Source organism: Equus przewalskii, chromosome 29 (genome assembly GCF_037783145.1).
Source record: "Equus przewalskii isolate Varuska chromosome 29, EquPr2, whole genome shotgun sequence".
Lineage (NCBI taxonomy): Eukaryota > Metazoa > Chordata > Mammalia > Perissodactyla > Equidae > Equus > Equus przewalskii.
The window spans coordinates 21,399,762-21,414,239 of NC_091859.1; the positions used below are offsets into that span (position 1 = coordinate 21,399,762).

At 37.4% G+C, this 14,478-nt stretch overlaps 2 protein-coding genes across 6 annotated transcripts in view; one reads left to right on the forward strand and one right to left on the reverse strand.

The window, feature by feature from the left end:
* The window catches only part of SNRPF (small nuclear ribonucleoprotein polypeptide F), a 56,663-nt gene extending 50,087 nt beyond the window's left edge, over window positions 1-6,576 (forward strand). Inside the window, exons 1-4 of one of the 2 annotated variants that reach the window (XM_008536794.2) lie at window positions 50-209; window positions 2,150-2,275; window positions 5,771-5,835; window positions 6,447-6,576. In XM_008536794.2, the coding sequence (XP_008535016.1) occupies window positions 207-209; window positions 2,150-2,275; window positions 5,771-5,835; window positions 6,447-6,513 (261 nt within the window). In that variant the 5' untranslated portion in view covers window positions 50-206 and the 3' untranslated portion in view covers window positions 6,514-6,576. Of the gene's footprint in view, window positions 1-49; window positions 210-2,149; window positions 2,276-5,770; window positions 5,836-6,446 lie in introns of those variants that run through there. The other variant, XM_070600208.1, reaches the window with a different exon arrangement.
* Window positions 6,156-14,478, reverse strand: part of CCDC38 (coiled-coil domain containing 38) — a 54,016-nt gene continuing 45,693 nt past the window's right edge. The window contains exons 14-17 of one of the 4 annotated variants that reach the window (XM_070600201.1): window positions 13,657-13,845; window positions 12,468-12,673; window positions 10,099-10,192; window positions 6,156-7,740 (exon numbers count right to left, since the gene is read on the reverse strand). In XM_070600201.1, coding sequence (XP_070456302.1) covers window positions 7,627-7,740; window positions 10,099-10,192; window positions 12,468-12,673; window positions 13,657-13,845 — 603 coding nt within the window. In that variant the 3' untranslated portion in view covers window positions 6,156-7,626. The remainder of the gene's footprint in view (window positions 7,741-10,098; window positions 10,193-12,467; window positions 12,674-13,656; window positions 13,846-14,478) is intronic. The other 3 variants (XM_070600202.1, XM_070600203.1, XM_070600204.1) reach the window with 3 other exon arrangements.

Genomic DNA, 14,478 nt, shown 5'->3' on the forward strand with positions numbered 1-14,478 from the left:
AACTCCTCCAATCAGCATGCATCTCTTTGCGTCCAATCACAGAAGTCAGAAGAACTGTAGTCGGAGGTGAAAGGTCACGCTGCCGTTCGGCGGCCATTTCTCTTGAAGCTCCGCGGGTCGGGTTTTGGTGGAGGTGCTGCAGTCACGAGGGACAAACGACAGCTGGGTCGGCGGCGAGTAGCCTGCAGCGTTTGCCTGTGGTCGTGATGGTAAGGTGGAAGAGAATGGCCAGAGTCGCCGGAAAGAGAGGGCGGGTGACGAGCCCCGCCGGGCCTGCTGGTTGGTTCGCGCGTTTCCCATTCATCCGCGTGAGGGGCCGCGCAGCCGGTCCCCAGCCGCTTTCTCCCTCCTCCGGGGTCTGAGGCGCGCGCTCCTCCTGATCCCTCCCCTCCCCGGGAGTGCCCCTGCCCCCTCCTCTTCATTAGAATCTGAGCCTGAGGTATCCTTGCTGGCTGGGGCCACAGGGTCGGGGTAAAGGTGACCGGCTTTTCACGTACCACTGATCACACTCCAAAATCCGCTTTCATTCCTTGATGTTGGGACTCCCAGCTCCGCAACTCTCAGGAACCCTGAGCCCAGGCTTTGGAGCGTTCGTTTGTTCATTTAGCAAATATTTATTGAGCGCATGCTACCTGCCGGATCCTGCTGTAGGCGCTAGGAGTATAAAGTGGAAAGTACCGATGCAGACCCTGCTCTAGGTTAACTCAGTCGCGTGTGGGAGACAGAAATTAATCACATAATAACAAATATATAATTGGAGATAGTGTTAAGTGCTAAGAAGGAAGTAAACAGGATGCCGTGAGGGGGCGCGATGGCACATTAGAAAAGTGGTCAGAGATGGCATCCCTGGGAGGAGGGATTTAACCTGAAAGCTAAATGATATGAAATCCAGCCCCTTAAAGAGCAGGAGGAACGGTGTACCAAGCACAGGGAACGGGAACAGAGTTCCTAAATCCGGAAAGAAAGCTTGACCAGTTGGAGAAGTTGACAGAACGCCACAGCCGTTTTCAGGAATCATGGTCATGAGATAGGGTCGGGCGAGACCCGTTAGGCTTTACTAGGAGGGCTGGATTCTACTCCAAGTGCAGTTGGAAGCCATCGAAGCATTTTAAGCAGAGAGATACTGCATGATAAAAATAATGCTTGCTGGGTGGAAAATAAGTTGGAGAAAGACAAGAGTGAAAACTGAAGACCCAGTAGGAGGTTATTGCAGTGGTCCTCATGTCCTTTGAGGTCACTCTCAATATGCTTACCTTAGAGGAGCCAAGTTTCTGTTTCTTTTCTTTCTTTGGGCTGATGGGTGAGTAGATGAGAGAAGGGGAAAAAGTCTGAACTCACTGGAGACACTACTGGTTTGCTGTATAAACAAACTTTGATTGCCCATATGTAGGAGGCACTGCTAAGTCAGGTAAGACCCAGTCCTAGTTCCTAGAATTCAAGTGAAATACTGTCAAGTGTGATCTGTCCCCTGCTTCCTTGTTGTATTCTCATATTTGGGACTCTGTCCTGAATTGTTTGTATGGCCCTGAGATCACCTTGTTGCTTCACTCTTCCCTCCTTTTGCATAGGTAGCCTCCTCTGCCTAGAGCAGCCCTTTTCCCTCTGGAAATACCTCTCATCTTTTTAAAATGGAGGCATTACTTATTGCAGGCAATCTTTCCTTTTCTCTTAACCCTCGGTGGGTTTGGTATCTTTGTACGTAGCATATCTTCTTTTACTATATTGCAATACGTAGAATTGTCTATTTATGTGTTTCGCCCCTCTCCCACTGTGAGCTTCTTGAAGACAGGCACTGTCATCTGCATTTCTTTTCTTTCTTTCTTTCTTTTTTTACTGCCTTTATCTTTGTTTCTTTATGGCCTGGAACATTGAATGATGCATAGTAGGTATTCAGTGTTTCTTAAGTGAGTAATGAATACTTGTATAAGTTTTGATGTTTTGAAGATGAGATTGGCCAACTGGGTATTTAAGTTTCTCTGACGCTCTTCAACAAATAAAAGTGAAAATTATGTAGTAAAGTGAGAGGGATTCAAGAGTTTGCTTCATTTCAGTACCTTAAAATATTGGTGATTTGGTAGAGAAGGGTAGGTAGTAGAAGTCGATCTAAGGAAAAATAATCAATTGAGTCCTTTTTTTGTTCTTTTTGCAGAGTTTGCCCCTCAATCCCAAACCTTTCCTCAATGGATTAACAGGAAAGCCAGTAATGGTGAAACTTAAGTGGGGAATGGAGTACAAAGGCTACCTGGTATCTGTAGATGGCTATATGAACATGCAGGTAAGCTAAAGCATTGTAGAGATCATTCAGTTGTGTTTGTTTTGCTTCACTATAAACCTCAAAGGTTTAGTGTGACTTACAGGAATACAGTCAATTACATTGACAAATATAAAGCAAAATTCAGGAATAAGTTAAGGCCAAGGAAGACATTATAACTGTGATAAACTGTGTAAGAGACATGGTGTTAAACCAAAATTCAGCCACAGATTTGGCTCCTGGTGGTTAAAGTAAGAATAGCTCAGACCGTTGATTCACAATGCCATAAGGAAAACGAACTAGTTTGTGGGAAAAGCAAAACTTTTTTCAGGACTTAGCTCTGAGAGAAATTTTTTTTTTCCCATAAAGCCAATTTATTCTTATAGTTTTTTTTTCCCCTGAGGAAGATTCACCCTGAGCTAACATCTGTTGCCAATCTTCCTCTTTTTGTATGTGAGCCACCACAACAGCATGGCCACTGACAGATGAGTGGCATAGGTCAATGCCTGTGAAAAAACCTGGGCTGCCGAAGCAGAGCACATCAACTTAAACCACTGGGCCACCAAGCTGGCCCTGAAAGAAATTCAAGTGAAATTCTTAAGTCTTTTAATAAATGCTTAAGGCACATCGTCAGAGTAATTCCATAAAAGCATTTCTTGAGGGAGAAGACAGACCAGCACCTTTTGGCTATTGTGAATAATGCAGTGAACATGGGTGTACAAATAGCTGTTGGAGTTTCTGCTTTCAGTTCTTTTGGGTATATATTTCCAGAGGTGGAATTGCTGGATCATACAGTAATTCTTTAATTTTTTGAGGAGCTGCCAGGCTGTTTTCCACAGCAGCTGCACCATTTTACATTCCACCAGCAATGCACAAGGATACCAGTTTCTTCACATGCTCATCAACACTTATTTTCTGTTTTTTTATAATAGCCATCCTAATGAGTGTGAAGTGGTATCTCAGTGTTTTGATTTGCATTAGTGATGTTGAGACGTTTTGATGTGCTTATTGGCCATTTGTATATCTTCTTTGGAGGAATGCCTATTCATGTCCTTTGCCCATTTTAAAATGAGGTGTTCAGTTTTTTGAGGTTTTTTTCCCCTTAATTGTAGTAGCTTCCAGCCAGGTTTCTGAGGAAGGAGTTTGAGGTTATATTTTCCTGAGGTGCAGGTATTTATGTGGCTGATGAACGGTAGATGGATGAATTTTATAGGTTACCTAGATAGATGGTCAGTCCAGCTGTGACTCCAAGTATTCCATCCCAGTAGAACTTGTAGGCAGAGTACTAACACCAGCACTTGTAGGCAAAAAGCTGAGATTTTCCTTAATTTAAGAATTTACCACCTGAACAGATGACAGTCAGGCCTCTGAAGTTCTCATAGAGCGTGGTTTTGGCCTGAAAATTCCCCAAGCAGGGATGAATCATTTACCAAGGCCATAGAAAAATCTGAAGAGTTATACGCATTGTGCTGAAAATGTTCCAGGCTTAGATAGTGGTGATGATTACAGAACTTTATGAGTATACAGAAAACCAGTGACTTGTACACTTCAAAAGTTAATTTTATGCTATGGGGATTATATCTCAATAAAAGAAAGGAATAAAGAATACACACCGAATATTTGGTTTAAAACTAATGTAGCTTCCTAGTGAGCCTGCCAGAGTTATGAAATGTCTCTAACTAACCACATTGATGATGCTTCTGAGTTTGTTCACTCAGCGAATATTTATTGAGCGCCCTTTATCTGCCTGGCACTGTGAATACACCAGTGAACAAAACAAACTCCCTACCCTCAACAAGTTTATGTTTTAGTGGTGGGAGATGGAAATAGAATGTGATGTGATATGAGGTAATGATAAATGCTATGCAGAGAAAGAAAGCAGAAACAGGAAATAGAGTGACAGGAGTGTGCAATGTTAGATAAGTTAGCCAGGGAAAGCCTCTGTGAGGAAGTAAATTTAAGCAGAAACCAGAATTGAGTGAGCAACTGAAGAGAGTATCTGGGGAAAGAGCATCCCAGTTTGAGGGAGAAGCAAGTGCAAAGGCTTTGTGGCGAGAATATGCTTGGTGTGTTCAAGGCACAGCACGAAGGCCAGAGCAGAGTGAGTCAGGGGAAGAAGAATGATGGAAAAGTTGGAATGGTAATCATAGATGGCCTTTTAAGTCATAGTAAGAATAAGGACTTTGAATTTTATTTAAAATGTGATAGAAGGCCTTTGGAGGATTGTTGTATAATTTAGAAACCAGTTAAATGTTGGTGAACAGCTGCTAAAAGTAATTACTTTAAAAAAAGTTACTTGATGTTAATATCTTATTTCTGGGAGCTGTTACATGCAAAACTAATTATCTCAACAACCACACGTTTCAGACAAACCATATCCTTTGGGTATAGGAGATTACTTTTGTTTTCTGTGTGAGAGGGAAAAACATGCAGTAGCAGTGTTAATTCATTAACGTATTCTAAATGCCTTATCTCACATCCGCTGTAAGCCCTGTTTTTCTTTCCCTTTGCCACTTGCCCATTTAATGAAGGAAACTTCCCTCTCTCCTTTCTCTGCTGTTCATTTCTTTTGTGAGTCCCAGATAGCGCTGATTGTGATTTTTAAAAATTACAAGTAAAGTTTATTACCTATATGTAGAAGGAAAGCTAAACATTTTGATGTAACATTAGAAATAATAGAGTTCCCTAAAATAACTATACAGTCACTCTTAATTGTTAACCTCTCAAGAACTTGTGTTTTGCTGTTTATTATTAGCATATAATTTTTTTAAAAAATTCTTCTTCAGTTCTTTGGTTTGGTTGTTGACTAATATCAAAGTATTTGGTATTTTAGCCGTAGGTTTTATACCTCTTGAGTTCCTCAATATGATGTAACATTATTACTCTGAGAAAGGTTAATGTCTGGTTCTTTAGAACTGAATTTTTGGAAAACTTTTTTTTTTTTTTTTTTTTTAAGATTTTATTTTTTTCCTTTTTCTCCCCAAAGCCCCCCGGTACATAGTTGTGTATTCTTCGTTGTGGGTTCCTCTAGTTGTGGCATGTGGGAAGCTGCCTCAGCGTGGTCTGACGAGCAGTGCCATGTCCGCGCCCAGGATTCGAACTAACGAAACACTGGGCTGCCTGCAGCGGAGCGCGTGAACTTAACCACTCGGCCACGGGGCCAGCCCCTGGAAAACTTTTTAACCACAATTTATTCATAAATTTAGGACCGTCTTCCTTGACATTGCTTTAATGTCTAATGAAAGGAAATACTACATAACTGAGAGATTTAAAAAATTATGTTGAAAGAAGCTTTATTATATATTAGTTCTACATACATCAATGTTAACTTTACCAAATGTTTATATGAAACCAAAAAGTACTACAGTAGTAATAAAGAGCTAATCTTCTAATTATTATAGATAAATGTGAGTTGTTGGTATAGAAAGATCTCAGCTAATAAGTTCTCTCACCAGTATTAGGTGTGTTATACTATTTCCTCCTGTATAATTATACTGATATATTTTCTTTTATTTAAAGCTTGCAAACACAGAAGAATACATAGATGGAGCATTGTCTGGACATCTGGGTGAAGTTTTAATAAGGTAACAAAATGGCAGTAGTATATGTAAGGAGTTACTGGTGAGCATTAGAAATACCTATATTTAAATAATCTAATTAGTACCTCAATTTCAGAATTACTTTTTTAAAATAACTATTAATTTAATATTCTACACCTAGACTTCAAGAGTCTTGGAAATTTTTAAACTTGACAAAGAAGATTTAAATTTTTTGGAGCTATTCATCCTTAAGATTTTTCTAGTGTTGATATTAAACTTTCCAGCTCTTAGTTATAACCTTTTTCAGTGGTTTTAGTTGCAGACGCTTGGTTTTGAATTTTAGTTGGGTCTGGCTGCTGTTGGGGATTTTTCTTATCCTCATTTTCTAGAACTAGCTTCACACTTCCAAATTCTAGTCATTATTCTCTTTGCGAGATCAGAGAGATGCCATTTTATGACAACCACATGGTAAAAAAAATAAAGTGCCATATGCTTTTTAACAAGCCAGTGGTATAACTGTTTTTTAGAAAAAAAGAAATGATGCATTTAAATTTAGCAGTCAGTATTTCTATAATGAAAAAAATCTAGTAGTAGTAATTCAGATCTTATACGGTTTTCGATTGGAACAACAAAATGGACTGTTTTTCTATTTACAGGTGTAATAATGTCCTTTATATCAGGGGTGTTGAAGAAGAGGAAGAAGATGGGGAAATGAGAGAATAGCATGTTTTGTGGGGAATGTTTTTATATATATTTCTAGACAATAAAGATTTGTTTGTTTTTCAACTTGACTTGTGAACTAGTCATATTCAGATATTTACATGCAGAGCTCAAATGTTGAAACAATTGAAAGATTCTTCACAGAACTAATGCTTTAAAAGCCACTTAACTTCAGTCAAGTTGGTTTTCTTTTTTCAGCACAACTCTGTTTTTTTCTATAAGGGAAAATTATTTCCATGCTTTATAAATGTTTATGAAGGTGAATTTCAACCCTTTTCTTGTAATTATATATTATCTGAGACCTTTTAAAAGCAACTGGGTTTTCTTTTTGTTACTTTTGAGCCACTTTTGACATGTATAAAGTTAAATATTTTCTTAGAATTAATATAAACCGTATTATTTTACTTAGTAGTCAACAAATTACATGTTAATTCTCTATCAATGTAAGCTAAATAATGTACATATTATAGCTAAAATTGAAACATCACCTGAAATAATGATTGTGGATATAGAGTACAACAGAAATTGTGAACTGACATTTGGGCTGAAGGCGTATGGTTTGTTCACTTAACAGAATTAAGTTTTCTGAGCAGAGTTCCTTAACTGTGAATTACAAACCAGTCTTACACTTATGTTCTGAGAACATAATCTAGTAGTTTTCATTTAAGTTTTAAACTCCTCAAAACCTTTTAGATATTTTATACATTGTTAAAATGTATACTCCACAGTGATAAAATATATACTATGAACTTTCCTGTGGACTGGTTGAAAAAAAAAATAGATCATTTAAAGTCTCATGTTGTCAGAGAATGCCATTATTACACTTTAATGGCCATTCAACATATAGTTACATCAGTAAAGTAACTTTGGATTGATATCCCCAACTGGGACAACTCAAAGTATAGATACAAATGTTTAGCTATATAGAATAATACTTAGGATATGATAATAAAACACTTCAACAAAGGAAATAACTCACATTCCCAATCCTATAACCTTTAGAATAAGGGCCTGTTTTCCTCAAATTGGATAGGCCAGCATATGGGGCAGAATATTGCCATTACTGAAAACCAAATCTACAAAATATGCCGATAATAAATGTCTTACTGCTCCTATTCAAGTGAAAAAATATTCTTCCTCTAGTGATTTTGTTCTTGTATCCTTGACTAAAAATAGTTCTTGTTTATTACCAGATGGAGGTTTTGAGCGATAGACAAGTCGTCTCCCCAGCTGAAACAAAGGAAAAAATACTTAATATTCTTCAGCATAAACATTTTCTATTGAAGTTTAAGTAAAATACTAATATTAACTTGATTTTCCAAGGAATAATATGGCTTAAAATAGTAAGTAATCACAGTTACAAAGAGACTAATAACCTAGTGGATGTCCAACAGGCCAAGGAAAGTTAAGTAATAAATGGAGCACCATAGTATGCAGAAGACAGAGCAATTAGGTTTTATGGGCAAGTGGGGAGATTTAGGTAGTCATCACATCAGTTTCAGATGTGATCAGCCTAGAAAAACATCATGTTTGAGACCAACATTTCATTTCTCAGCAAGTGCCATAGCTAGTTTCTCCTCCATTGGTTAGAAAATAGCGCTGTCTTCTGCTGAACATCAGTTGACTGGCATTTAAAGCTCCTGTATAAACATAAACTTGAGAAAACCATGTGCTGTCTTAAACACTAGTAATCCTGTTGGCTCTTGGAGATGTTCCCACCAAGAGAGGCTTATGGAAACCCCTAGATTCACACCTGTCCATTCTCTCTGGAGCATATACTCACATATACCATACTCTTCATTTTTCTTTTTCAGTCTTTTTTTTCTCCCTTTATTATTTTTGTTTGTTTTGCTCTTATATCTGAATTTTTGTAAATTAAATGGATGAGAAAACTATTCTATTGGACATGAGATTTGATGGGACATTGCCATTGTGTCTCAAAAAGAGCACTGTCTCTAAGTGAGGCTGTCCCCTGCACTGCAGAATGTTTGACATTCCTGGCCTCAGGGAACTAAATGACAGTAGTACTCCTCCCCATCAGAAATGTCCTTAGGGGGCTGGAATACCTGAATTCCTTTTCTAATGTCAGAATTTTATTTTTTTTCACTGTCAGTAATCTCCTTTGTAACCTTTGTTATTACCGCTGTCTGGGAATATTGCCAGTGATGAAGTGTCCTAACTGGTAAGAACTTCTATCAGAGGTCTTCATACATTGTCGACTTAAGCAGATCACTGTTTTTTTTTTTTTCAATTTTCTTCCAGTTTTAGTTTTCATTTTCATTTTTAGGCTGTTAATTCAGTAAGCATTTATTGAGTATCCACTATGTGCCAGGCATTGTGGAAATAAAGGTCATAAAACTCATTCATGGTCTAAAAGGGAAGATGGATAAATTTTTAAAAAATCATTTCAGTTTGGTGGGATTAGTGAATAGTAGTATGTACATGTGGAAGGGCGATGAATGGTTAATTCTGCCTTGGGAGGAGAGAACAAGTCAGGTCATTGTAGGAAGAGTTGGACTAGATAAGTACAGACCCTTTCAAAGATGAAATGCTTACTTAAATAAAATAAGGTAATCATTTTTTTGACATAGAACATATTAATAGTTACCATCCTTCAGAACTTTTTTCAAGTACTTTCCTCAAAAGGCTGGTTTGTGAAGCATACAATAAGCATTCACTACAGGTCAGCTATTACTGTGGTAAGAATTAATGTCCACATTAGCTTTGTAGGTAACCGTGAAATTGTCTTCCTGGAATATATTTCAGACCCTAACCCAGAGGAGGGAGAGTGACATATTGAAACAAAAGGCCCTCCAAGTCCAATGGGGAGTCAGAGGCTGCAAGCATGCAGTGACTGCCCAACCCCAAACTAATTATTGGACAGGTAATCTTGGAATATAAAGAATCTTGGCCAAACTAATTATTGGACAGGTAATCTTGGAATATAAAGAATCTTGGCTTCTGGTCCTGATTCTGCTGCTAAATCTGAAGTGACTCTGGGTAAATCATTTTAACTTCAACTGTTAATCTCATTATTTTTACAGTGTGAGGATTAGAAGACCCTTTCAGTTATATGTAATTCTCTGGGTTCACTATCTGCATTGTTGAGTGAAAGAAGCAAGGTTCATAATTACCAGTTGTAAAAAAAAGAATATATACATAAATACATAGAATATTTCCAGAAGGATGCAGATGAAACGTAGCTGTGGTTGCCTCTAGGGAGGGGAACTAAGGATGACTTAGTTTTCACTGAATACTGTTTTGTATCTTTTGAACTTTGAACCATATTCTTGTATTACCTATCCAAAAATTACTTTTAAAAAATTCTCTGGTTTTATGAACCTGGAGCTAAAGGAAAAGTGGAGAGGGAAGAGGTTTCTTTTAGTAAAAAGTGGGTCAAATGGAGAACTGTAGACCCAGTAATTTCATTTGTTCTAAAAGTAGCAAGGAACCAGAGAGAGACCAACTGAAGCTGTGAGCCAGAAAGATGATTTTACTAAAGTTCAACCTGGATAAATTAGACAGATTTACACCACAGAAGCACTCACACATTGACATAGCTGGACCTATTAATAACAAAACACAAACCTTTTTCTTTGGTTGTGCTACTGCTCTTTCCAGAGCAGCTTTTAGCCTTTCCTCCTGGTGTTTTTGTTTTTCCTTAAGTTTCTCTTCACGCAATCTGTCAAGAGGGAAAAATATTCTTCTAACTATAAATTGCAGAAAGTAAAAAAAGACATCATTACTATTTGGTAATGAACTTTGTAAATTCTATAAGCTCGCCTTTAAGGTTAAATGAAAATGATACTTCATCTTCACCCATAACTATGGCTTCTGATATTCAGGTGAACTCTCAACAACAAATCCTGTTTGTGTTGAAATGGGAAGACATTGCATATCACCATTTTGGAAGACGTAAAATCTACCTAGATCTTGGTCAAAAATAAGCACCTCAGCAAAGCCTTCTCATCACTCTATTTACATTTCAGCACTTTACAGTTAATTTTTACAATGGCCAATTGGATTAACTTCCAGCTACCCGCCCCGCATTTAAACCTTTTTATTGGAATATAACTTATGTGCAGAAAAGTACACAGATCACAAGTGTATAGTTCAATGAATTATCATAAAAGTATTCTTTCTAGTTAATCTTTTTGAATAGTATCTTGAAATTAAGACCAAGGAATGCTATTTGTCTTGTTCTCTTTAGGGTTGTTGTGAAGATGAATGAGATGACCTGTGCAAACTGTGTAATCCAATGCCTGGTGCAGAATAGGCAGTCAATATGTGTTAGCTATTTTACGGACGTATATAAGTAACATTTACTAAACATTTTTTATGCAAAATTAGATATGATGTTAGCTACCTCCAAACCATGGGAAAAATCACTAAAATTATTTTTGATAAGAATGATAAATCATTGGAATTAGATTTGTGTATCACTACTGAAAAGTCGTAATTATACTTTGAAGATAATATTTCCTACTGTAAAAAAGATGCAAGTGCTGTTAGTGTAATCAGTCATAGGTCATCTTATGAAAGGAGTAATCTTTCATTTATAATTTTTTTAAATTTGCTTTATATTCAATAAAATCTCAGCAGATGACCTTAATATATTCTGGACTTCCTTTTTATATGGGGGAAATAGTATCCCCCATATACCAGTAATGTAGTAAGCAATAACAAAATATCTAATGTTAATGGCTAATATTTGAGTTCTTACTATGTGCCAAGCACTTTAGTGCTCTTATATAGATCATTTAATTCTCACAACAACCCTATGAGATAATAAGTACCATTATTACTGCCATTTTACAAATAAAGAGACAGACTTAAAAGAGGTTATGCAGCCTGCCTGAGATCACAAAAGTTGTAAATGGTGGAACCTGGATTGAACCCAGACAGGTCGGCTCTCACGTCCCTGCTCGTGGCCATAGTACTAGTCTGCCTCTCAACGTGTTCTTTTGCTATAACATAAACGTTGTCCCACCTATAAGCATTCTCTATATGCCACATTATACTGGGAATCATATTATATTTATAACAGTCATTGCCTCAAAAGTAGTACAGTCGTGCACTGCATAACAACATTTGGGTCAAAGACAGACTGTATATATAACGGTGGTCCCATAAGATTGGTACTATATAGCCTAGGTGTATAGTAGGCTATACCATCTAGGTTTGTGTAAGTACACTGTATGATGAAATCGCCTAATGATACATTTCTCAGAACATATCCCTGTCATTAAGCAACGCGTGACTGTATGGACATGAAATCCTTATTTAGCTCAGTATGGAAGTTTGTAAATCTGCATTTTTCTGAAAGGCCCCAAGCTAGGCAAGGATGTGGGGACGTGTGGGTGAAGGGTGGGGTGTTCCACGGGTGATAATACTGATGAGTCTAGAAAAATGAGTTAATGTATAAATGCTTGTATGTATGTGTTGGCAGTTACACAGTGAGGAAACCCCTCATTGCATGGGTCTAACTTTCAAACAATTTCTTTGTAAATTGAGTCTCCCTGTAGTTTTCCAAAGAAGACCTCCTAATTCTATGCCTTGGGCCTTTCACGAGTGCAGTTCTCCTTCCACGTGATAGCTTTCAAAAATTTTCATATAAGTAGTGAATATTCACCCTGAAAAGTGGCTTTTCCAGGCTAAGAAGACCCCTCACCCATTCCAAACTAGGTCATTTGCCCCTGTTGAACTCTGTTCACCTGGTTCCTTTCCTTCACAGTGCTTATTACCATTGGTAATGACATTTATTTTATAAAAATATTTGATGAATGTGTCTCCCACACTAAATAGCTCTAGAGGAGGGCAGGACTGGGTTTGGTTCCACTGTATCGCTGTTATGTTGATCCTTGCCATATAATAGAGACTTGCTCAATGTGGAATCCAAGCAAAAACAGCTACTCATCTCATTGTCATTCACTATACTTAAAAGACATTAATTGTACTTTTGCCGCCGTTCTTTCTGTTTTATCCTCTCAATTGCCTCCACATTTTCTTTGGGAATGGATTCAATGAGATCACTCAGTTCCACCAGGCGAGACTCTACTTTTACCAGTTTTTGAACTGGGTTGAGGCTGCCAACCTCCCCATCTCCAATGCAGACTTTGTATACTTGATTAATTTTTTTGCTGAGAGATTCTATCAGTTTTTCCTGAGATTGAGAAGAAAAGGAGAGCAGAAAACATAACATTTCATCACTTTTTGCTTATTCATTCAATAAATGTAAAATTCCATTTTACTGTATTATGATGAAAAGGCCTTTAAATGCTACTGAATGTTTACTTTTTAAAAATAACTTTAATACTATGTAGCATAGTGAGAAAATGCAACAGTGATATATCATTTATAGTCAAATTATTACTGTAGTAACACCTTGGATTATGTTCTTTTAAAATATTCCAGTCTAGGTATGAAAAGTAATTATAGTAAAAATATCTTTTAGCTTGAATTTTTTTTTGTATCTGATTCCCTGCACAGTCAAGTAGAGGCAACATAAACACTTTAAATCCTTTTTTGCCACTCCAGTACATTTCCTTGCAGCATAGCATGTGAGCTCCCTTTTTTGCACTTATTACTCTACTCGCTAAAATTATAATCATCCTTCATGAGTTATTTGCATACATGCCTTATGTCCCCTTCTAGACTGTAAGCATCTGGAAGGCAGGAGCTATTTCTTTTCTTGCTGGTGTTTTTTTTTTTTTTTTCTTTTTTTGAGGTAACATTGTTTTATAACATAAATTTCAGGTGTCTGTCACTATATTTCAACTTCTGTATAGACTATAGCGTGTTCACCACCAAGTCTAGTTGCCATCCATCACCGTACACATATGTCCTTCATCTCTTGCCCTCCCCCAGCCCCTTCCCCTCTGGTAACCACCAGTCTGTCCCAGGAGCTATTTCTTTTGTTTACCACTTAATATCTAGAGCAGCATCTTGTACATAACTATGGACTTAATAAATGTTTGCTGAATAAATGACTGAGTGTATTCTCTCAGAGGAACAGAAAAGTTACAAGCAAATGGATTCCGGGCCAGCCTACAAAAGCCTTTTGAGGGGCTTGCACTCTCTACTGGGAAGCCATTGCAGTATTCTAGTCTAAGCAGAGTCTGAGACCAAACCTTCTCATCCCTGTACCTGGCCACTGCTCCGTCTTAACTGTTGGTAGAGATGCTCGAGCTTGTAGGTAACGTGTTTTGGTACCTTAAGAATATTCTCATTCTCTGTCTCCTCTTTGTACCTGGCATTCGCAGTTAAGAGGATCTCAATAAACTGCTGGGCCAAGTAAGTCGGTCTCCGGGTAGCATGCTGCCCCCATGCCTGCTTCTGCTCAAGAAGATGAGAATCACCATAAAGCCAAAGACAAATAACATTCAAGACAGATGTAGGAGCCATGGGAAACCCTTCCTGGAATCAGATTCCTTACAGAGCCACCAACACTTAATTACAAGTCAAGATCTGTTACCAATAGTTCCAACAGCTTGTCTTTCCCACCTCCTAATTTAACTGCCTTTCTGATGATCCTGTTTACCATAAAGCCCCCCCCTTTTCCTCTCTAAAGTAACACTGTATTTCTTATTTATATTAAAACATATTCCTTTTAGAAAACTTGGAGTACAAAATAATATAAAAGGAAAAAGTAAAAAAACAAAAGTTCTTTTGCTACAAGCTTTTTTTCTCTTTCTAAATAACACTTATTGTATTTCCTATTTATGTTAACAATACATTCCTTTTAGAAAACTTTAGAAATGCAGAAAAATATAAGAGGAAAAAAAGTAAAAGTAATCCATCAAGGGGCTGAAATGTACATTGAATATGAAAAAGCAATGTTGCTGCAATGTGAGTCATATTTTTAAAAATATATTAAATACTGGTTCTGAGAAAAAGCAACTTTAATATGAGAATGGTTAGTAGTTGATGGAAATTTCTGGAGGAGACCTCTGGAACTCTTAGTTTTAC